Source organism: Oncorhynchus gorbuscha, linkage group LG02, assembly GCF_021184085.1.
Source record: "Oncorhynchus gorbuscha isolate QuinsamMale2020 ecotype Even-year linkage group LG02, OgorEven_v1.0, whole genome shotgun sequence".
Lineage (NCBI taxonomy): Eukaryota > Metazoa > Chordata > Actinopteri > Salmoniformes > Salmonidae > Oncorhynchus > Oncorhynchus gorbuscha.
The window spans coordinates 107957959-107982229 of NC_060174.1; the positions used below are offsets into that span (position 1 = coordinate 107957959).

Below are 24271 nucleotides of genomic sequence, written 5' to 3' on the forward strand. Positions count from 1 at the left end.
GAGTAGGATGATAGATAAGTATAAGACCCTCTTGGATGAAGAATGCGATCACATTGAAAAATAAATAACTCATTGTGTTGCCCTGCGCCGCTCGAACCTGACAGAGACGCTCTCCAAAATGCAGCAACATCTCATCCTATCTATTTTTCTGGCATTCTTTTTCAAAATCTGCACCGGTGCAGGTGAGTCGATTTTTAATTAATTGTATTCTGAACTTGGAATGAAAGTATAAACTATACATTCGTTCAATAAATCATATTTGTGAATCTATTTTTCATAAATTAGGGGAAACGAAAAAATATATTGATAAGTAGGAATTTACTTATTGTACAGTAAAAAAATATATATACTAGGTCTATAAATATATATGTAAAAAAATTAATTGTAGCCAAACGTATCCAATGTAAGTAAACAGGCGACAACGTACTAATGTCCTACCATTCAAAGCTTTGAGGTAAATTAATATTGTCCTGGCTGCATGTCAAAGATTACATCAGCTTAGTGAGATCAAATTACATCCTCTGGTCATCCTATGAGTAGCCTATTTATTCGTGATACACCTGATCATTGTTTTCCATTTACATTGTTGATGTTGTAATTGAGGGTTTACATTTTTTTTTTTAATTATTTTATTAAACTGTAACAAATATATTTATATCGTATTTGATTAGCTTTCAAGCATAGGTTCATTAAAATATTACAAGTAGACCAATAACACATTCAAAACAACTGGTTGAAGTCAGTTTTTAGCCGTTATATTTTTGGTGTAAATTCTTTGAAGTTGAATTTACCTTTCATTAGAAAAGGTCCAGTTTGACTTTTAAAAATCCCGTGTCAGCAAGCCGCCTCTCAGATATCATCCAATGTTATATTTGAGCATCTATGAAATTGAAAACACTTCTCAGGATAACTTGATATAAATGTTTAAAAACGTATTAGGGTACTTACTACCTTATGATCGCAACTAGTCTCAAACATGAACGAGCTGCTTCCGTCCCGCACCGCATATCATCACCCCAAACGCGCGCGTAAATGCTATTCAACACCTGACATGTGCATCATAGAGATTTCCCACGCAATGCTGGCAGGCAGATCCACAGATCTCCAACCCTTACCATGAAAGCACTGTGGCACAGTAAGTTCAAAGACATACAGTGAAACTCAAGTGTCTCTGTCTGTCAACAAATCAATGTGCCAAAGGTGTCTGCTTTTAGGTGTTAACATGATGACCGGTAGATTATGCTGGTCAACTATTAAAAGAAAACGAACAGAGAAGCCCATCATATCGTTTTCAGAATCGGATTAAGAAAACAGCTCTGTTATATCAAGCAATCCCCATTCATTCATCCACGTGCACCTGCACCCAATACGGAGTTCAGCACGAGCCAATGAGAGAGACTTGCGTGCCTGTCGCAACGAGAAGCAGCACGAGCTCCAACAAACAAACTGCGGATAAACGGTCAATCTCTACAAACGTTTTCGGGGAAAACACACGAGAACTCAGGTCTCATACAGGTAGATCTAACGGTTTTAGTTAACAAAAAAGACATTATCTGTTGGCTTTCCCCAGTCCTGAAATGGGTAACGCGCTCACGAGCTATAGGCTGCATTAGACTGGCTGCTCTGCGGATGTGGAGAACATCGTGCTGTCCCCACTGAGAACGAAATTTGATTTCATACTATTTGGATGAAGAAATCAGCCACACAAGTAAATGATAACATCATGCTACGTTGCTTTTGTATCTGATAAGAAGATGCCTTTGACCTTGAGCTTCCCTATTTGAATCCACACAAAAACAATCACCATATGCCAATTGACCAATTCCTAGCTGCATCACATTGTATAAAACATATTTTCTCAAGTGGGCAAAATGCAGATGGTTGAACTGGTCGGTTTAAACACACTTGTGCACTGGTCTGATGTCACCCCTGCTCTTTGGGGATCAAGAGTGGCGCAGCTGCATCTCAGAGCTTGAGACGTCATTACAGACACCCTGGTTCGAATCCAGGCTGTATCACAACCAACCGTGAGTCCCATAGGGCGGCGCACAATTGGCCCAGCGTCGTCAGGGTTTGGCCGCTGTAGGCCGTCATTGTAAATAAGAATTAGTTCTTAACTGACTTGCCTAGTTAAATAAAGGTTCAATAAAAAATCAATAATAGGGGAGTTGTTCTCTTTGCATCCCAAAAGACACCCTGACCTCATGCCAACCACTTGGATATCACCGTAGCCCCATTTCCCATATATCATCTGTAACTATTTTATTATAGGGGTTCTTTCATATCCCTTGTAATTCAGCCTGGTCTCAGAGACAAACGTAACAGTACATGTAAAACCGAGATGTTGAAATTAGTATGATATGTAGGGTGGTTGGTCGGTCGGGTGGGTGGGTGGGTGGGTGGGTGTATAACGCAAACACCTAGTAACCCAAGGTTGCGAGTTTGAATCTCATCACAAACAACGTTATCAGTTTAGATAGTTGTCAACTTTTCAACTACCTTTTAGCTACTTTGCCACTACTTAGAATGTTAGCTAACCCTTCCCTAGCCTTAACCCTCTTAGCTAATCCTTGCCCTAGCCTTAACCCTCTTAGCTAACCCTTCCCTAGCCTTAACCCTCTTAGCTAACCCTTCCCTAGCCTTAACCCTCTTAGTTAACACTTCCCCTAGCCTTAACCCTCTTAGCTAACCCTTGCCCTAGCCTTAACCCTCTAGGGGAAGGGTTAGCTAAGAGGTTAACCCTCTTAGCCTTACCCTAACCCTTTGACCTAACACATACTGTAAACTTAATTCTAACCTTAACCCCAAGCCCTAGCCCAGCTAATATTAGCCTGTTAGATAATGTTAGCTAACCTACCCCACCTAGCTAGATTTCATAACATATCATACGTTTTGTAAATTTGTAACATACCGTATGAAATGGGTGATACACACCATACATAAAATATCATAAAAAAATGGAGTGTGGCAGATTTACGTACAGAATAATACGAAATGCTCTGAGACCAGGTTGTGTAATTAAGTCTATATCTAGTCTAGAGTAAGTTCCCTATACAACCTATAGGCCTGTGTGGAGAGGGGTTGTGTACGGCATAGAGAACACCAAGACACATCTCAGATCTCTCTCTCTCTCTCTCTCGCTGTCTTTGTTTAACACGTCCTAATATCCTAATGATGTTTGCAAATGTGCAGACAGACTTATTTATTTTTCTTTCGTTGCCTTTTGTTTCTCTTTGACAGTTTCCTATTTCTCGGCTGCTCAAAAACCTCGCTCCCCTGGGAGTGTGCACTCAGCTCAAAGCCATTTAAGAACCCATTGTTCAATGTTACTTTGCCCTGCATTGGTATAAAGATCAAAGCACAGTCGAGGGCTGCCTATCAGCAGATCAGCTATTGGTCACACAGGAATTGTGAACACGGAAATCTGATTTAGATGCCAATTTAACAGAAGCAGGCTTTGTTTGTAGGATAATTGATTGACATTAAGGACTGTGTAAGTTTTTAAAATGCGTTTATTAAAAAACTTAATACACACCATACCTATTCCTCTGAGATAATCAGTATTCAAATGCCATTTAAAATGCACTATTCCACTCTTGCATGGTTTAACAAATGCCTTTTAAAACACACTATTCCACTCTTGCATGGTTTAACAAATGCCTTTTAAAACACACTATTCCACTCTTGCATGGTTTAACAAATGCCTTTTAAAACGCACTATTCCACTCTTGCATGGTTTAACAAATGCCTTTTAAAATGCACTATTCCACTCTTGCATGGTTTAACAAATGCCTTTTAAAACACACTATTCCACTCTTGCATGGTTTAACAAATGCCTTTTAAAACGCACTATTCCACTCTTGCATGGTTTAACAAATGCCTTTTAAAAATGCACTATTCCACTCTTGCATGGTTTACAGCATATTTTTATTTTTTTGTTCGACAGTAATAATAATAATATAATAATAATATATGCCATTTAGCAGACGCTTTTATCCAAAGCGACTTACAGTCATGTGTGCATACATTCTACGTATGGGTGGTCCCGGGATCGAACCCACTACCCTGGCGTTATAAAGCGCCATGCTCTACCAACTGAGCTACAGAAGGATAAGATAACGGTTCTGATGGTGCTGCTAGTGCACTTGGTAACGGACATGAAGTCAACAAGGAAGTTTAACTCCTAGAACTAATTCTACAGGTGAAAGTTGGGGTAGGGATTATGTAGGCCAGGTAGAAGGGAGGCTACTTGGCCAATGAAGGCATTAGCCGATAGGCTTTAGTGTATTTTAATTATGACTTAGCCCACACATTGAAAGGCTTTTTCAACTTGCAAACCCTGGTCCGACTCAGGCATACGTGACATAAGTGGTCGCTTAGGGCCCCTGACAACTATCTTAGGAACTCAGTCGGGGTTTGAACTTACTATTGAGAGTAAGAGTAATACAATACACCAGGTGCAATTTAGAAGTTTATCTATTGTTACGTCAGTCACTAACAGTCAATCAATTAGCCATGTCAGCTAACAATGTTTAGATTGGTAGTTAGCCTAGTCGGCTAGCAATGTTTAGATCGGTAGTTAGCCTAGTCGGCTAACAATGTTTAGATCGGTATTTAGCCTAGTCGGCTAACAATGTTTAGATCGGTAGGTAGCCTAGTCAGCTAGCAATGTTTAGATTGGTAGTTAGCCTAGTCAGCTAACAATGTTTATATTGGTATTTAGCCTAGTCGGCTAACAATGTTTAGATTGGTAGTTAGCCTAGTCGGCTAACAATGTTTAGATCGGTAGTTAGCCTAGTCGGCTAACAATGTTTAGATCGGTATTTAGCCTAGTCGGCTAACAATGTTTAGATCGGTAGGTAGCCTAGTCAGCTAACAATGTTTAGATTGGTAGTTAGCCTAGTCAGCTAACAATGTTTATATTGGTATTTAGCCTAGTCGGCTAACAATGTTTAGATTGGTAGTTAGCCTAGTCGGCTAACAATGTTTAGATCGGTAGTTACCTAGTCAGCTAACAATGTTTAGATCGATATTTAGCCTAGTCAGCTAACAATGTTTAGATTGGTAGTTAGCCTAGTCAGCTAACAATGTTTAGATTGGTAGTTACCCTAGTCAGCTAACAATGTTTAGATTGATAGTTAGCCTAGTCGGCTAACAATGTTTAGATTGATAGTTAGCCTAGTCGGCTAACAATGTTTAGATCTGTATTTAGCCTAGTCAGCTAACAATGTTTAGATTGATAGTTAGCCTAGTCGGCTAACAATGTTTAGATCTGTATTTAGCCTAGTCAGCTAACAATGTTTAGATTGGTAGTTAGCCTAGTCGGCTAACAATGTTTAGATCTGTATTTAGCCTAGTCAGCTAACAATGTTTAGATTGATAGTTAGCCTAGTCGGCTAACAATGTTTAGATCTGTATTTAGCCTAGTCAGCTAACAATGTTTAGATTGATAGTTAGCCTAGTCAGCTAACAATGTTTAGATTGGTAGTTAGCCTAGTCAGCTAACAATATTTAGATTGGTAGTTAGCCTAGTCGGCTAACAATGTTTAGATCTGTATTTAGCCTAGTCAGTTAACAATGTTTAGATTGATAGTTAGCCTAGTTAGTCTAGCTAGCTATCTGGACTTGTAGTAATCATGGTCAAATACTGCCCGGGCTCACAGGGTAAGTGCCCAGGGCCCTGACCTCCATGGGGCCTCTATTGATTGTGTTAGTCATTCTCACTCAGACATCATATTAACATGGCATAAGTCATGGCAAAACGTGTAGAATTGCAACAAATTAGCTTTAAAACGGCAAAATATATCTCCACCCCATGGCAAAATGGATAGAATTGCAGGAAATTAGCTGTAAAACTGAAGAAAATAAATATTTCTCTGCCTCATGGCAAAATGAGTAGAATTGTCTGAAATGTGTTCTAAAATTACAGAATCTTGTTTGCACGCAATTGTAAAATGTGTAGAATTGCAGGAAAATAGTCTTAAAATGCAAAGTTGATTTTCAATTCTACACATTTTGCCATGGTGTGTAAAAAAAATGTCAAGCAAATTTAAAGCAAGTTTTCTGCAATTGTAGACATTTTGCAATTTTTGCATTTTGCAAACCAACCATTTTTATGCCACTTAGCACCTATTTGTGGTTATAATTGTTCATTTTTTCGTACTATTCTCATACCAGAGCATATGTGGTTATTTTGGAGTTCCCAAAGTGCTCCTGCTACTTATTTCTTCCTCCCTGTATGGTGCTGGCTCTTTTCTTTGATCAGCTTGAAGGTTATTTATTTATTGAAAACAATATAATAATAATGGCACCATATGGGCACACTCTGTGACCTTCCAAGTCTAGACCCCCTGCAGAGTTTATTTGGGCTTTAAAAAAAAACCTGATAGCCATGACCAGTACAGAAGGAACCAACCAATGGTGGCAAAGAAAGAAACCAGGAACCAGCACTTCCTTCAAATCAAATCAAATCACATTTATTTATATAGCCCTTGGTACATCAGCTGATATCTCAAAGTGCTGTACAGAAACCCAGCCTAAAAACCCCCAAACAGCAAGCAATGCAGGTGTAGAAGCACGGTGGCTAGGAAAAAACTCCCTAGAAAGGCCAAAACCTAGGAAGAAACCTAGAGAGGAACCAGGCTATGTGGGGTGGCCAGTCCTCTTCTGGCTGTGCCGGGTGGAGATTATAACAGAACATGGCCAAGATGTTCAAATGTTCATAAATGACCAGCATGGTCGAATAATAATAAGGCAGAACAGCTTCAGGAGGAGAAACTCTTCAACTCCAGTACTAATAACACTGTATATTCCATTTTTGTATTTCCCATAAATATTCCATCTGCGAGACAGCAGTAGATATTTGTCTCAGAGCAAGAGCCAGTCCCATTGTGAAATATTAATAAACTTTCAAAACATGCGTGAGAAGTTGTCCTTTGATGTTATTTTTTTTTCTTCCAATTTTGTATATATTCTGATAGCGCGTAAACTTGTTAGTGTGCCTTTGTGTACTTGAACAATAGAAAACACAATTCCTGTGTATTAGTGGCATTTGTATAACCGGTAATAACAGTTGACTTTAAGCAAAACTTGAACAATTCATTGTTTGCGGAAAAGCGGAAATAAACAAACTATTGATAATGGGCAGATTTGATAAATATCTTTGAAATCTTGCGGATGCGGTTTTCTGGTCATTCTCCAGAATCACTGCTGTTTGTAACATCCATCCTCCTCCCTCCCCTTAGTTCTCCAAATAGACTGCAGTACAGAATGTTGTTAACTGCTGTGAGGGTTAACAATAGGATGAGGGTATAAACATTCTTTACTCAGGTGATAACTGCTTCCGTCCAGAAAGACATGTATAATTAGAATGTATGGGGCCGTAGGATTAGAATGTATGGGGCCGTAGCATTAGAATGTATGGGGCCGTAGCATTAGAATGTATGGGGCCGTAGCATTAGAATGTATGGGGCCGTAGCATTAGAATGTATGGGGCCGTAGGATTAGAATGTATGGGGCCGTAGCATTAGAATGTATGGGGCCGTAGCATTAGAATGTATGGGGCCGTAGCATTAGAATGTATGGGGCCGTAGGATTAGAATGTATGGGGCCGTAGCATTAGAATGTATGGGGCCGTAGCATTAGAATGTATGGGGCCGTAGCATTAGAATGTATGGGGCCGTAGCATTAGAATGTATGGGGCCGTAGGATTAGAATGTATGGGGCCGTAGCATTAGAATGTATGGGGCCGTAGCATTAGAATGTATGGGGCCGTACGATTAGAATGTATGGGGCCGTAGCATTAGAATGTATGGGGCCGTAGCATTAGAATGTATGGGGCCGTAGCATTACAATGTATGGGGCCGTAGCATTAGAATGTATGGGGCCGTACGATTAGAATGTATGGGGCAGTAGCATTAGAATGTATGGGGCCGTACGATTAGAATGTATGGGGCCGTACGATTAGAATGTATGGGGCCGTAGCATTAGAGTGTATGGGGCCGTAGCATTAGAATGTATGGGGCCGTAGCATTAGAATGTATGGGGCCGTAGCATTAGAATGTATGGGGCCGTAGGATTAGAATGTATGGGGCCGTAGCATTAGAATGTATGGGGCCGTAGCATTAGAATGTATGGGGCCGTAGCATTAGAATGTATGGGGCCGTAGCATTAGAATGTATGGGGCCGTAGCATTAGAATGTAAGGGGCCGTAGCATTAGAATGTATGGGGCCGTAGCATTAGAATGTATGGGACCGTAGCATTAGAATGTATGGGGCCGTAGCATTAGAATGTATGGGGCCGTAGGATTAGAATGTATGGGGCCGTAGCATTAGAATGTATGGGGCCGTAGCATTAGAATGTATGGGGCCGTAGCATTAGAATGTATGGGGCCGTAGCATTAGAATGTATGGGGCCGTAGCATTAGAATGTATGGGGCCGTAGCATTAGAATGTATGGGGCCGTAGGATTAGAATGTATGGGGCCTTAGCATTAGAATGTATGGGGCCGTAGCATTAGAATGTATGGGGCCGTAGCATTAGAATGTATGGGGCCGTAGCATTAGAATGTATGGGGCCGTAGCATTAGAATGTATGGGGCCGTAGCATTAGAATGTATGGGGCCGTAGGATTAGAGTGTATGGGGCCGTAGCATTAGAGTGTATGGGGCCGTAGGATTAGAGTGTATGGGGCCGTAGCATTAGAATGTATGGGGCCGTAGCATTAGAATGTATGGGGCCGTAGGATTAGAGTGTATGGGGCCGTAGCATTAGAATGTATGGGGCCGTAGGATTAGAGTGTATGGGGCCGTAGGATTAGAATGTATGGGGCCGTAGGATTAGAGTGTATGGGGCCGTAGGATTAGAGTGTATGGGGCCGTAGGATTAGAGTGTATGGGGCCGTAGGATTAGAGTGTATGGGGCCGTAGCATTAGAGTGTATGGGGCCGTAGCATTAGAGTGTATGGGGCCGTAGCATTAGAGTGTATGGGGCCGTAGGATTAGAATGTATGGGGCCGTAGGTTTAGAATGTATGGGGCCGTAGCATTAGAATGTATGGGGCCGTAGGATTAGAATGTATGGGGCCGTAGGATTAGAATGTATGGGGCCGTAGGTTTAGAATTTATGGGGCCGTAGGATTAGAATGTATGGGGCCGTAGGTTTACAATGTATGGGGCCGTAGCATTAGAATGTATGGGGCCGTAGGATTAGAATGTATGGGGCCGTAGGTTTAGAATGTATGAGGCCGTAGCATTAGAATGTATGGGGCCGTAGGATTAGAATGTATGGGGCCGTAGGATTATAATGAATGGGGCAGCCGTAGGATTAGAATGTATGGGGCCGATGATGACACCAGACCCTAGCCCCTCCCCTTCTACTCTCCTCCCTGAAATACTCTCCATTGGTTTCAGATCTTCACAGTTTCAATCTGTGGCAACAACTCACATAGTTTATTTCAGGAACATTTATTAATATCAAGGTCAATCCTCACCACTGTTTTCACAGAAGGATATTTGCTTTGAAGTGATTGATGTTTGATTCTGACTGTAACATTATATTACAGGAAACAACAACAGATTGTGTGATGTAGATGCTGTTTGTTATGCGCTAAATATTCTGATCATGTATGGTTTACTGATATTTGTCATGTTTCAGATTGGTGCTACCAGTCCCAACATACCTGTGACACCCCTTGTAATGGTGAGTTTGAAACACAGTGATGAACAAGAAATGTCATGTTAAATCTGTCCATACCCCTCCCTCCCTCCCTCCCTCCCTCCCTCCCTCCCTCCCTCCCTCCCTCCCTCCCTCCCTCCCTCCCTCCCTCCCTCCCTCCCTCCCTCCCTCCCTCCCTCCCTCCCTCCCTCCCTCTCCCTCTCCTCTCCCTCCCTCCCTCCCTCCCTCCCTCCCTCCCTCCCTCCCTCTCTCCTCTCCCCTCCCTCCCTCTCTCCCTCCCTCTCTCCTCTCCCTCCCTCCCTCCCTCCCTCCCTCCCTCCCTCCCTCTCTCCTCTCCCTCCCTCCCTCCCTCCCTCCCTCCCTCCCTCCCTCCCTCCCTCCCCTCTCTCTCTCTCTCTCTCTCTCTCTCTCTCTCTCTCTCTCCTCTCTCTCTCTCTCTCTCTCTCTCTCTCTCTCTCTCTCTCTCTCTCTCCCTCTCTCCCTCCCTCCTCTCCCCTCCCTCCCTCCCTCCCTCCCTCTCTTTCTCTCTCTCTCTCTCTCTCTCTCCCTCCTCTCCCCTCCCTCCCTCCTCTCCTCTCCCTCCTAATGAAACACTTACCCACTCCTCAAAACAGTTGTATTCAGACAGATGTAATACACTAGAACATTCCTGGTGTGTATCTTGCTGTCTTTTTATCCTCACTGTTCTACAGGACCTGAGAAGTGGGATCATGTTAACAGAGTCTGTGCAGGCGATAACCAATCCCCCATCAACATCGTCCACAGGAAGACCGTACCAGACAATCGCCTCACACCCTTCCAGTTTAAACAGTACCAGGATTCCTTCCAAGGCGCGATTAAAAACAATGGACACTCTGGTATGTTTCATTAAGGCCCGATCAAAAACAATGGACACTGGTATGTTTCATTAAGGCCCGATCAAAAACAATGGACACTCTGGTATGTTTCATTAAGGCCCGATTAAAAACAATGGACACTCTGATATGTTTCATTAAGGCCCGATCAAAAACAATGGACACTCTGGTATGTTTCATTAAGGCCCGATTAAAAACAATGGACACTCTGGTATGTTTCATTAAGGCCCGATCAAAAACAATGGACACTCTGGTATGTTTCATTAAGGCCCGATCAAAAACAATGGACACTCTGGTATGTTTCATTAAGGCCCGATCAAAAACAATGGACACTCTGGTATGTTTCATTAAGGCCCCTTGAACAGTCTTTCCTCATGCCTACCTGAACTTGATCTAAATGATGTAACGATGCTTTTATTTATTGAAATTGTTTACATTCAAAGACAAAACATGTTGTTGTTGATCCCAATAATCCACCACTCCCCTCCAGAAGCATGTCGTTTCCTAGCAACAAACATCTAGAAAGATCTATATAACGTCTATATTTTTTAATGAATGTAATTTCCACTGTGTTATCCCCTCCAGTGCAGGTGAACGTGCCTCACGATGCCTATGTGATTGGTGGAGACCTGGAGATGCCCTATAAGGCAGTGCAGTTCCACCTGCACTGGGGCAAGAACGGAGGACCAGGGTCAGAACACACCATCGACGGAGAGCAGTACCCCATGGAGGTAATGTTATTATGTTATAATCTATCCTACCATGCCTTTCTAAGGTCTTGAAAGCCAAGTCAACAAACAGATTACCGACCATTTCGAATCTCACCATACCTTCTCTGCTATGCAATCTGGTTTCAGAGCTGGTCATGGGTGCACCTCAGCCACGCTCAAGGTCCTAAACGATATCTTAACCGCCATCGATAAGAAACATTACTGTGCAGCCGTATTCATTGATCTGGCCAAGGCTTTCGACTCTGTCAATCACCACATCCTCATCGGCAGACTCGATAGCCATGGTTTCTCAAATGATTGCCTCGCCTGGTTCACCAACTACTTCTCTGATAGAGTTCAGTGTGTCAAATCGGAAGGTCTGCTGTCCGGACCTCTGGCAGTCTCTATGGGGGTGCCACAGGGTTCAATTCTTGGACTGACTCTCTTCTCTGTATACATCAATGAGGTCGCTCTTGCTGCTGGTGAGTCCCTGATCCACCTCTACGCAGACGACACCATTCTGTATACTTCCAGCCCTTCTTTGGACACTATGTTAACAACCCTCCAGGCAAGCTTCAATGCCATACAACTCTCCTTCCGTGGCCTCCAATTGCTCTTAAATACAAGTAAAACTAAATGCATGCTCTTCAACCGATCGCTACCTGCACCTACCCGCCTGTCCAACATCACTACTCTGGACGGCTCTGACTTAGAATACGTGGACAACTACAAATACTTAGGTGTCTGGTTAGACTGTAAACTCTCCTTCCAGACCCATATCAAACATCTCCAATCCAAAGTTAAATCTAGAATTGGCTTCCTATTTCGCAACAAAGCATCCTTCACTCATGCTGCCAAACATACCCTTGTAAAACTGACCATCCTACCAATCCTCGACTTTGGCGATGTCATTTACAAAATAGCCTCCAATACCCTACTCAACAAATTGGATGCAGTCTATCACAGTGCAATCCGTTTTGTCACCAAAGCCCCATATACTACCCACCATTGCGACCTGTACGCTCTCGTTGGCTGGCCCTCGCTTCATACTTGTCGCCAAACCCACTGGCTCCATGTCATCTACAAGACCCTGCTAGGTAAAGTCCCCCCTTATCTCAGCTCGCTGGTCACCATAGCATCTCCCACCTGTAGCACACGCTCCAGCAGGTATATCTCTCTAGTCACCCCCAAAACCAATTCTTTCTTTGGCCGCCTCTCCTTCCAGTTCTCTGCTGCCAATGACTGGAACGAACTACAAAAATCTCTGAAACTGGAAACACTTATCTCCCTCACTAGCTTTAAGCACCAACTGTCAGAGCATCTTACAGATTACTGCACCTGTACATAGCCCACCTATAATTTAGCCCAAACAACTACCTCTTTCCCTACTGTATTTAATTTATTTATTTATTTTGCTCCTTTGCACCCCATTATTTGTATTTCTACTTTGCACATTCTTCCACTGCAAAACTACCATTCCAGTGTTTTACTTGCTATATTGTATTTACTTTGCCACCATGGCCTTTTTGCCTTTACCTCCCTTCTCACCTCATTTGCTCACATTGTATATAGACTTGTTTACACTGTATTATTGACTGTATGCTTGTTTTACTCCATGTGTAACTCTGTGTCGTTGTATGTGTCGAACTGCTTTGCTTTATCTTGGCCAGGTCGCAATTGTAAATGAGAACTTGTTCTCAACTTGCCTACCTGGTTAAATAAAGGTGAAATAAAAAAATGTTACGTAGGACAGCTACTGTCTGACACGCACACAAACACACACACGCACACACTGAGCGGCATAGGCAAGATGCAATATACTGTGTTTTATACCATCTACTGCATCTTGCCTGTGCCGCACGGCCATCGCTCATCCATATATTTATGTGTATATATTCTTATTCCATTCCTTTACTTAGATTTGTGTGTATTGGGTCGTTGTAGTGGAATTGTTAGATCACTTGTTAGATATTACTGCACTGTCGAAAGCACAAGCATTTCGCATCACTATCAATAATAACTGCTAACCGTGTGTGTGTGTGTGTGTGTGTGTGTGTGTGTGTGTGTGTGTGTGTGTGTGTGTGTGTGTGTGTGTGTGTGTGTGTGTGTGTGTGTGTGTGTGTGTGTGTGTGTGTGTGTGTGTGTGTGTGTGTGTGTGTGACCAATACATTTTAATTTTGACACACACAAAACGCACTTTTTATATATATTTTGTCACATCCATAACAGAGGATCACAGTCCAATTTAAAACAGAGTTCAGAGGAAAGTTTTATATATATATATATATATATATATATATATATATATATATATATATATATATATATTTTTTTTTAAATGCTACGAAGTCTGATAGTGATGATACGGACTTTCTATTTACTTTTCTACAGCTGCATATTGTTCACATGAAACAGCAGCACTCAAACTTGGGAGATGCCTTGAAAGATCCATCCGGAGTTGCAGTCCTGGGATTTTTCTACGAGGTTCGTTAACATTTCAATATGTTTGAATGGTCTCTGCCGTAGCCGGTCAGACTTTGACTTCTGAATGCACGTATCCGTGGCAACACTTCTCAATTAAATGACATCATAGCACCGTGCAATTTTGTCTTGTATGTGATATACTGTGTGTTTATATATTGGCGTTTATTTATGTGTGTATAAAAATACTGTATATAGATAGATAGATAGATAGATAGATAGATAGATAGATAGATAGATAGATAGATAGATAGATAGATAGATAGATAGATAGATAGATAGATAGATAGATAGATACACAGTGCATTCAGAAAGTATTTACACCCCTTGGCGTATTCCACATTTTGTTGTGCTACAGCCTGAATTCAAAATGGATTACATTGTTGCTGTTTTTCTCACCCATCTACACACAATACCCCATAATGACAAAGTGAAATCATATTTTTTAGAAAAGTTAGCAAATGTATTGTAAATTAAATACATAAATATCTAACTTACATAAATATTTACACCCCTGAGTCAATACTTTGTAGAAGCACCTTTAGCAGCAATTGAGTCATTCTGGGTAAATATCTAAGAGCTTGTCCACACCTGGATTGAGCAACATTTGCTCATTATTCTTTTCTAAATTCTTCAAGCTCTGTCAATTTGGTTGTTGATCATTGCTAGACAAGCATTTTCAGGTCTTGCCATGGGTTTTTTGGATAGGGTTTTGCCTGTGCTTAACTTTATTCCATATATTTTTTATCCTGCAAAACTCCCCCGCCCTTAACGATTACAAGCATACCCATAACATGATGCAGCCTCCACTATACTTGAACTATGGAGAATGGTACTCCGTAATGTGTTTTATTGGATTTGCCCCAAACATAACACTTTGTCTTCAGGACAAAAGTGAATTGCTTTGGCACATTTTTTACAGTTTTACTTTAGTGCCTTGTTCCAAACAGGATGCATGTTTCGGAGTATTTGTATTCTGTACAGGCTTCCCTATTTTCACTCTGTTAATTAGGTTACTTCTCAATACTAACTACAATGTTGTTCATCCATCCTCAGTTTTCTCCTATCACTCTGTAACTATTCTAAAGTCACCATTGGCCTCATGGTGAAATCCCGGAGCGGTTTCCTTCCTCTCTGGCAACTGAGTTAGGAAGGAAGTTAGGAAGGACACCTTTATCTTCTCGTTACTGGGTGTATTGATACACCATCCTAAATGTAATTAATAGCTTCACCAGGCTCAAAGGGATATACTTTTTTACCCATTTACCAATTGGTGCCCTTCTTTGCGAGACATTGGAAACCTCTCTGGTCTTTGTGGTTGAATCTGTGTTTGAAATGCACTGCCTGACTGAGGGACCTTACAGATAATTGTATGTGTTGGGTACAGAGATGAGGTAGTCCTTAAAAAAATAATGTTAAACACTATTATTGCAGACAGAGTGAGTCCATGCAACTTATCATGTGAAATTTTAAGCAAATGTTTACTCCTGAACTTATTTAGGCTTGTTATAACAAAGGGGTTGAACACTTATCGACTCAAGACATTCCAGCTTGTTGTTGAAAAAAAAAAGTATTATTAATTAAATTAAATCGAAAAACTGAATTCCACTTTGACATTATGGGGTATTATGCATAGGCCAGTGACACAACATCTAAATGTAAATCTGTTTTTTTCATACAGGCTGTAACACAGCAATGTGTGGGTAAGGTCAAGGGGTGTGAATACTCTCTGAAGGCTCGAGTCACGATTCTTATTTTTCTACCATTTGTCAGGAATCTCTCAGTGAAAACCGAAAATATGACCCCATTGTAAAAGCTCTCCAGAGCATCAAGACGACTCGTGAGTATATTTTATAGCCTAATGTTAGATCTATCCAGAGCATCAAGACGACTCGTGAGTATATTTTATAGCCTAATGTTAGATCTATCCAGAGCATCAAGACGACTGGTGAGTATATTTTATAACTGATGTTAGATCTATCCAGAGCATCAAGACGACTCGTGAGTATATTTTATAGCCTAATGTTAGATCTATCCAGAGCATCAAGACGACTGGTGAGTATATTTTATAGCCTAATGTTAGATCTCTCCAGAGCATCAAGACGACTCGTGAGTATATTTTATAGCCTAATGTTAGATCTATCCAGAGCATCAAGACGACTGGTGAGTATATTTTATAACTGATGTTAGATCTCTCCAGAGCATCAAGACGACTGGTGAGTATATTTTATAGCCTAATGTTAGATCTCTCCAGAGCATCAGGACGACTGGTGAGTATATTTTATAGCCTAATGTTAGATCTCTCCAGAGCATCAGGACACCTGGTGAGTATATTTTATAACTGATGTATGGGTTATTCAGATCCATCTTGCTAAAGATATGGCATGTATCATAAATTAGATTTACGAAGCTGAAAACAATCTCACATCTTTGTACATTTAATAATGTACACGATACGTTCTGTTCTGCTCTGCTCCTGTATAGCAGATACTGTTCATCCTTACAGTTTCATTTCATTGACATGCAACGAGAGAGACTGAGGAGATTTGATGTCTTCACTAATGTCTTCAATGCTTTCCTCTGTGTCTTGTCCTATCTGCCTCCAGGTGCCAAATATTTTCATGAGTTCATGCCAAGATTAATGTTCCCTTTTGTATGTAACTTGTACATCGCAGATACAATTTGTTTCAATACTCTATATTCATCCCATGTCTTGTCCTGTTGGCATGTACCAACACCAATGTTGTGCTAAGATTAATATAAGTTCTGTGTAGCAGATACAATTTGTCTCCATTTGTTTTAGGGCTCAATGTTTCTGATTGTAATGCTGTGCTGTTGCAGATGCTCAAGCCACTCTGAGTGCTGTGTCTCTGGAGCAGCTGATTCCTCCCCAGCAGAACCTGACCAACTACTACCGTTACAAAGGCTCCCTCACCACCCCCAACTGCACTGAGTCCGTGGTCTGGACCGTGTTTGAGAAGCCCATTCCTCTCAGCAAAAACCAGGTAGAGCAGCCGTTTAACCCAACGTTTTGTTGGTACATTAGGAAACATTCTGAAAGCAGAACAGTTGTGTGGTGGAGAACCGTAACATTCAGAACAGTTGTGTGATGGAGAACCGTAGCATTCAGAACAGTTGTGTGGTGGAGAACCGCAGCATTCAGAACAGTTGTGTGGTGGAGAACCGTAACATTCACCGTAGCATTCAGAACAGTTGTGTGGTGGAGAACCGTAACATTCAGAACAGTTGTGTGGTGGAGAACCGTAACATTCAGAACAGTTGTGTGGTGGAGAACCGTAACATTCAGAACAGTTGTGTGGTGGAGAACCGCAGCATTCAGAACAGTTGTGTGGTGGAGAACCGTAACATTCACCTTAGCTTTCAGAACAGTTGTGTGGTGGAGAACCCTAACATTCAGAACTGTTGTGTGGTGGAGAACCCTATCATTCACCGTAGCATTCAGAACAGTTGTGTGGTGGAGAACCGTAACATTCAGAACTGTTGTGTGGTGGAGAACCGTAACATTCAGAACAGTTGTGTGGTGGAGAACCGTAACATTCAGAACAGTTGTGTGGTGGAGAACCGTAACATTCAGAACAGTTGTGTGGTGGAGAACCCTAGCATTCACCGTAGCATTCAGAACAGTTGTGTGGTGGAGAACCCTAGCATTCACCGTAGCATTCAGAACAGTTGTGTGGTGGAGAACCCTAGCATTCACCGTAGCATTCAGAACAGTTGTGTGGTGGAGAACCCTAGCATTCACCGTAGCTTTCAGAACAGTTGTGTGGTGGAGAACCGTAGCATTCAGAACAGTTGTGTGGTGGAGAACCGTAACATTCAGAACAGTTGTGTGGTGGAGAACCGTAGCATTCAGAACAGTTGTGTGGTGGAGAACCCTAGCATTCACCGTAGCATTCAGAACAGTTGTGTGGTGGAGAACCGTAGCATTCAGAACAGTTGTGTGGTGGAGAACCCTAGCATTCACCGTAGCATTCAGAACAGTTGTGTGGTGGAGAACCCTAGCATTCACCGTAGCATTCAGAACAGTTGTGTGGTGGAGAACCCTAGCATTCACCGTAGCTTTCAGAACAGTTGTGTGGTGGAGAACCGTAGCATTCAGAACAGTTGTGTGGTGGAGAACCCTAGCATTCACCGTAGCATTCAGAACAGTTGTGTGGTGGAGAACCCTAGCATTCACCGTAGCATTCAGAACAGTTATAGAGTAGTTATTTTGAGTAGTTGAACAAACCCTACCAGTAGATACACCGTTCGTTTGATATGATGCTACTCATTGTTAGTATCAGCTCCGTGACCTCCGTGACCTCCGTGACCTCCGTGACCTTTGTGTTCTGTCTTCCAGCTGCGTAAGTTTACAGAACTCCAGTTTAAGGACGGCAAGGACATGGTGGACACCTTCCGGCCGGTGCAGCCCCTGAACCGCCGCGTTGTGTACCGGTCTGGAGGCGCAGTGGCGCTGGCTAGCGCCGCGCTCCTCGTGGCTTCCGTCGCCATGGCGATGGGACTGTCACAGCCCAACTAGAGGAAGGCCGAGCGAGCCGCACCACCACCACCACCACCACCAGCATGAACACCATGAGTTCTCAGAACCAACCGCCAAATAAACAAACTAAACTAAACTACAGCATCAATCAACCAACATCCATGCCCTAACCTTTGAAAACTCTCAGCCTGAAAACCAACATGCCCCAGACCCCTTTACAATGACCTATAGGGATTAATTCCTTCTCAAACTTTAGTATTAGAGCTCTCGAGTTCTACAGTTCATAAGTTCAACATCCCTCCCTGTTCAATGTCGGGTCAATTTAGAGTCCCCAGTCTAAAGTTACAATACAAAATGTGAGGACCCTCTGCTCTGTGTTCAGGTGGTCGGTCAGGCTGCTGCTATAGGCTAAACATAGAGGCCTATACATCCATGACCTGATTGGCACTGGACTGGCAAGTGATCATGTTCTTGAATGGAACGTGTGGATGGTGGCTAGTCGCTATTAATAGCCAGCAGTCATAAATACTTTCCAGTCTCCAGATTAAAACCGAGGAGAGGAGAGAAATGCCATGGCCTGATCTTTCCCTCTGCATTGCCAAGTCCATGAACTCCCGTTATCACAACCACCGTCACCGGTTAGGTGAGCATGCTATTGCCACCCACCACGGGCCCCGGGGCAACATTATCTAAGGGGCAAGGAGGACGGAGGTCCCCATAGCAACACACGAATCACTCACCCAGGGGCCCAGGGGTAACTAAAAGACACAGGCCGACCCATGAGGAACACAACACACCATAGTGAGTGTTAAAGTGTTTAGAGGCTGGACTGTCCCTGTCCCCCCCCAGCCCCCCCTAGTCACACATGAGCTCCACCTCTTGGTGGAGGAAGAGGAGGTGGAGGATGATGCGGAGCTGGAGTGATGAGCTTTCCGGCTCTGACACTAGGTCATGAGGTTGATTGACAGATTGATTGATACTTATTTATTGATTAACCCCCCTAATTGATTGATAAATATATAGATTAATTGATTGACAGATTGATTGATACTTATTTGACCAATGTCGTTATAGTTTTATGGCCAATTATCCATATCCAAATGTTTAGCATGGATCTGCATGTTGTCTCTCTCTTTCTCTCTCTCTCTCTCTCTCAAGAGAACCATAGAGACTGTACACACTTTATACCTAAGCCACTTCAGAAACTGTATACCACCAGCTCGGCCAATTAAACTGTCCCTTTTGAGAACATGTGACCTTGTGTTCACAGCTTATATTACGGGGGTCTTGAATGCACTGAATGTTACCTACTGTGAATTATTTACTCCAATATGATCAAGACAAGACTGATGTACAGAATGAACTAGGAATATTAATTATATACATGTTCCGTTTGTTTCATAGTACACCAATGTTATATTACATTTATATACTGTGTAATGTGTACACGTATTTTGTGTACTGTATGTGTATTGATATATATATATATATATAAGGACATACTGTTGATGTTATTTATATACAGCTTGGTGTTTAAAAGTTTAAATATAATGATTGTTTCTGCCTTGGCCAAGTCTCCCTTGAAAAAAAAAACTCTGGATCTCAATGGGCTTTTCCTGGTTAAATAAAAGTTCAATAAATAAACAACTATAGATATATAGATATAGATATATATTTCAGAAAGAAAACCAATCCCCCCCTCCCCAAAAGGGGAAATGGATTATATTAGCAAGTTGTTTCTGACCAATTCAAAATATGTTAACTCTTGAAATGAGATATGTTCAGAAGTATTAAACGTTTGAGTTTGTTTGGTTGTAATGTTTGAAAATGTTATACGTGATATGGAGAATGAGTTCCGATTGAATAAACTACTGACATGCCTTTTTGTTAATGAGTTGGTCTATCTGGTTCATTGGGCAATCAATGCTTCTACGGGTATGTCAGATTTGGCATGAGCAATAAGTTTGTGTGCTCTTTGAATTCAATTACAAACACAGGTTATTGTCTCTGCTTCTGACTTACTGTACTGCTGCCCCCCCCCTGTACCCTGAAGGTGCTAATCTAAGATCAAGTGTTCTGGCTCTCTTTATCTTGAGGCTCAAACCTCTGTGGATTGGATAGACTTCTCAGTTTCCTGTTAGCCTCCTGGTCTAGTTGGTCGGTCTGATGGATCTCTAATCCTTTTCTAATTGACTTGTTCTGGATTTTTTTTTTTTTTGGGGGTATCCTTGGCCTGAGTAATCACACACACACACACAAAATGCACGCGCATACCACGCTCGGAGACAGGGCAATCTTACGGCACCCTAGACAGTAGACACCCTAATCTACAAGGCTTGGAACAGCCTCCTGTACTGTAGATTCAAAAACATTAATTCTCAGTCTGTGGGGGTGGGGGGGGGTTCCCCGAAAGACAGATGGGCAGGTGTCCGGTAAACTCATTCACATACCCCCCCCCCCCTTTCTCGTCATTTAGGAAATGAAAGCCTCACCGTGACAGAAAGCTCCTTCCAGAGTGACCATACAGAATACACATGCTCTAATGTTCTAATGACAGACATCTTGTTTTGATCCCCATAGACACGGACAGTACTTTTGTTTCTTGTTAGTCCTCACTACTTTCTCTTCACTTAGAGGTAGATGAGGGATTGGGAGGTGGAGGGATGCTGAATGTCGGATAGGGCTATTAAAAGCATCTATTAAACTTCTATCCCATGATCCTCCTCTTTCCTCTCATCTTTGCCATTCTATCAATCAGTGAAATGTATTTATTTAAAAAAAAATAACACACAGAAATCCCAGCCTGAAAACCCCTAAACAGCAAGCAATGCAGATGTAGAAGCACGGAGGTTCTAGTCCAAAACCCCCTGTCGACAGATCACAAACATCCCCATGTGCAGTATCTTCACTAACTCCAAATAGACCTGTCTCTGTGGTCCAGAGGACAAAGAGTTCCATTCTTCCAAGGCAGAGAGAAACCAGAGGCATCCTCAATCTCAATGCGTGTGATTGGCCATGTTGTGCCCAATGGGAATTGAGGGGAAAAAAACTCTCTGTAAAGGTTGTCAGTCACCAAAAGAACTGTGTTTAAAATGAACTCCTTGATGCACATTTACACAGATCTTGTTTGGACTCAATTGAGAATAACTGGTAACTTTGGTATTATCCTTTATCCATTCTCTGGCACTGAGAGCAGTTATTTTGTTTGTATGTAGCCTACCCAAAAGTCCAGTCAGTTAATCAACACAACAGCAGCCTGCAGAAGCTGTGAATGCGTAATGTGGTAATGTACAGTAACTGTCATTTTAATAGATGTGCAAACAATCGCTTGATACAACATGTGCTGTAATTTGTAATCTGGTAGTTTTGGCCAATGATTTACAGTGTCTTCAGCAAGTATTCGTACACCTTGACTTATTCCACAGTTTGTTGTGTTACAGCCTCAATTCAAAATGGATTAAATCAAATAAAAATATCTCACCATCTACACACAACACCTCATAATGAAGCTGAAAACATGTTTTAAACAAAAAATATATACAGAAATATCTAATTTAGTAGTAAGTATTCATTTTTTATTTTACCTTTTTATTTATTAAGAACAAATTTTTATTTTCAATTAAAATAAAACTTTAACTCATTACCTTGTCTCTTTTATTTTACTAGGCAGGTCAGTTAAGAAAAAAATATTATTTCCAATGACGGCCTAGGAACAGTGGGTTAACTGCCTTGTTCAGGGGGCAGATCGACAGATTTCTACCTTGTCAGCTCGGAGAATCTATCTTGTAAACCTTTCGGTTACTAGTCTAACGCTCTAACCACTAGGCTAACTGCCCCTGAGTCAATACTTTGTAGAAGCAACTTTGCTAGCGATTACAGCTGTGAGTCTTTCTGGGTAAGTCTCTAAGAGCTTGTCCACACCTGGATTGTACAATATTTTCCCATTCTTGTCAAAATTATTCATGCTCTGTAAAATAGTTGTTGATCATTGCTGAACAACCATTTGCCAAAGATTTCCAAGTAGATTTAAGTAACTGTTACTTGGCCACTCAGGAACATTCACTGTCTTCTTGGTAACCAACTCCAGTGTGGATTTGTCCTTGTGTTTTAGGTTATTGTCCTGCTGAAAGGTGAACTCATCTTCCAGTGTCTGGTGGAAAGCGGATTGAACCAGGATTTCCTCTAGGATTTTGCCTGTGTTTCGCTCCATTTATCCTTAAAGATTACAACATGATGTAGCCACCACTAATGCACCCTACAAACAGATCACCGACCATTTCAAATCCCACCGTACCTTCGCCGCTATGCAATCTGGTTTCCGAGCTGGTCATTGGTGCACCTCAGCCACGCTCAAGGTCCTAAACGATATCATAACCGCCATCGATAACAAACATTACTGTGCAGCCATCTTCATCGATCTGGCCAAGGCTTTCGACTCTATCAATCACCACATTCTTATCGATAGACTCAACAACCTTTGTTTCTCAAATGACTGCCTCGCCTGGTTCACCAACTACTTATCTGATAGAGTTCAGTGTGTCAAATCGGAGGGCCTGTTGTCCAGACCTCTGGCAGTCTATATGGGGGTGCCACAGGGTTCAATTCTCGGGTCGACTCTCTTCTCTGTATACATCAATGATGTTGCTCTCGCTGCTGGTGATTCTCTGATCCACCTCTACGCAGACGACACCATTCTGTATACATCTGGCCATTCTTTGGACACTGTGTTATCTAACCTCCAGACAAGCTTCAATGCCATACAACACTCCTTCCATGGCCTCTAACAGCTCTTAAATGCAAGTAAAACTAAATGCATGCTCTTTAAGCGATCGCTGCCTGTACCTGCCCGCCCATCCAGCATCACTACTCTGGACGGTTCTGACTTAGAATATGTGGACAACCACAAATACCTAGGTGTCTGGTTAGACTGTAAACTCTCCTTCCAGACTCACATTAATCATCTCCAATCCAAAATTAAATCTAAAATCCACTTCCTATTTTGCAAAAAGCATCCTTCACTCATGCTGCCAAACACACCCTCGTAAAACTGACTATCGTACTGATCCTTGACTTCGGCGATGTCATTTACAAAATAGCCTCCAACACTCTACTCAGCAAATTGGATGCAGTCTATCACAGTGCCGTCCGTTTTATCACCAAAGCCCCATATACTATCCACCACTGCAACCTGTATGCTCTCATTGGCTGGCCCTCGCTTCATATTCGTCACCAAACCCACTGGCTCCAGTTCATCTATAAGTCTTTGCTAGGTAAAGCCTTATCTCAGCTCACTGGTCACCATAGTAGCACCCACCCGTAGCACGCGCTCCAGCAGGTATATTTCACTGGTCACCCCCAAAGCCAATTCCTACTTTGGCCGCCTTTCCTGCTGCCAATGACTGGAACGAATTGCAAAAATCACTGAAGCTGGAGTCTCATATCTCCCTCACTAACTTTAAGCATCAGCTGTCAGAGCAGCTCACAGATCACTGCACCTGTGCACAGCCCATCTGTAAATAGCCCATCAAACTACCTCATCCTCATACTGTTATTTTTTTCTTTTCTCCTTTGCTCACCAGTATCTCTACTTGCACATTCATCTTGCACATCTGTCACTCCAGTGTTTAATGACTAAATGGTAAATATTTCGCCGCTATGGCCTATTTATTGCCTTACCTCCCTTATCTTACCTCATCTCAAATGACTGCCTCTCCTGGTTCACCAACTACTTCTCTGATAGAGTTCAGTGTGTCAAATCGGAGGGCCTGTTGTCCAGACCTCTGGCAGTCTATATGGGGGTGCCACAGGGTTCAATTCACGGGTCGACTCTCTTCTCTGTATACATCAATGATGTTGCTCTTGCTGCTGGTGATTCTCTGATCCACCTCTACGCAGACGACACCATTCTGTGCACTTCTGGCCCTTCTTTGGACACTGTGTTAACTAACCTCCAGATGAGCTTCAATGCCATACATGAAGATATGAAGGTAGCTTGGTATGATGGTAGCTTGGTATGACGGTAGCCTGGAAGTGTATATATGGAAGTTGTTTA

At 42.1% G+C, this 24271-nt stretch overlaps 1 protein-coding gene across 1 annotated transcript; it reads left to right on the forward strand.

Annotated features, from left to right (window-relative positions):
• The first annotated feature begins 23 nt into the window (after positions 1 to 23).
• Positions 24 to 20110, forward strand: LOC124015399 (carbonic anhydrase 4-like). The gene is made up of 8 exons (XM_046330565.1): positions 24 to 182; positions 9653 to 9697; positions 10366 to 10530; positions 11113 to 11258; positions 13629 to 13721; positions 15492 to 15558; positions 16560 to 16723; positions 18079 to 20110. The coding sequence occupies exons 1-8, from the start codon at positions 119 to 121 to the stop codon at positions 18256 to 18258; spliced, it is 924 nt and encodes a 307-aa protein (XP_046186521.1). The 5' UTR covers positions 24 to 118; the 3' UTR covers positions 18259 to 20110.
• Positions 20111 to 24271: the final 4161 nt, after the last annotated feature.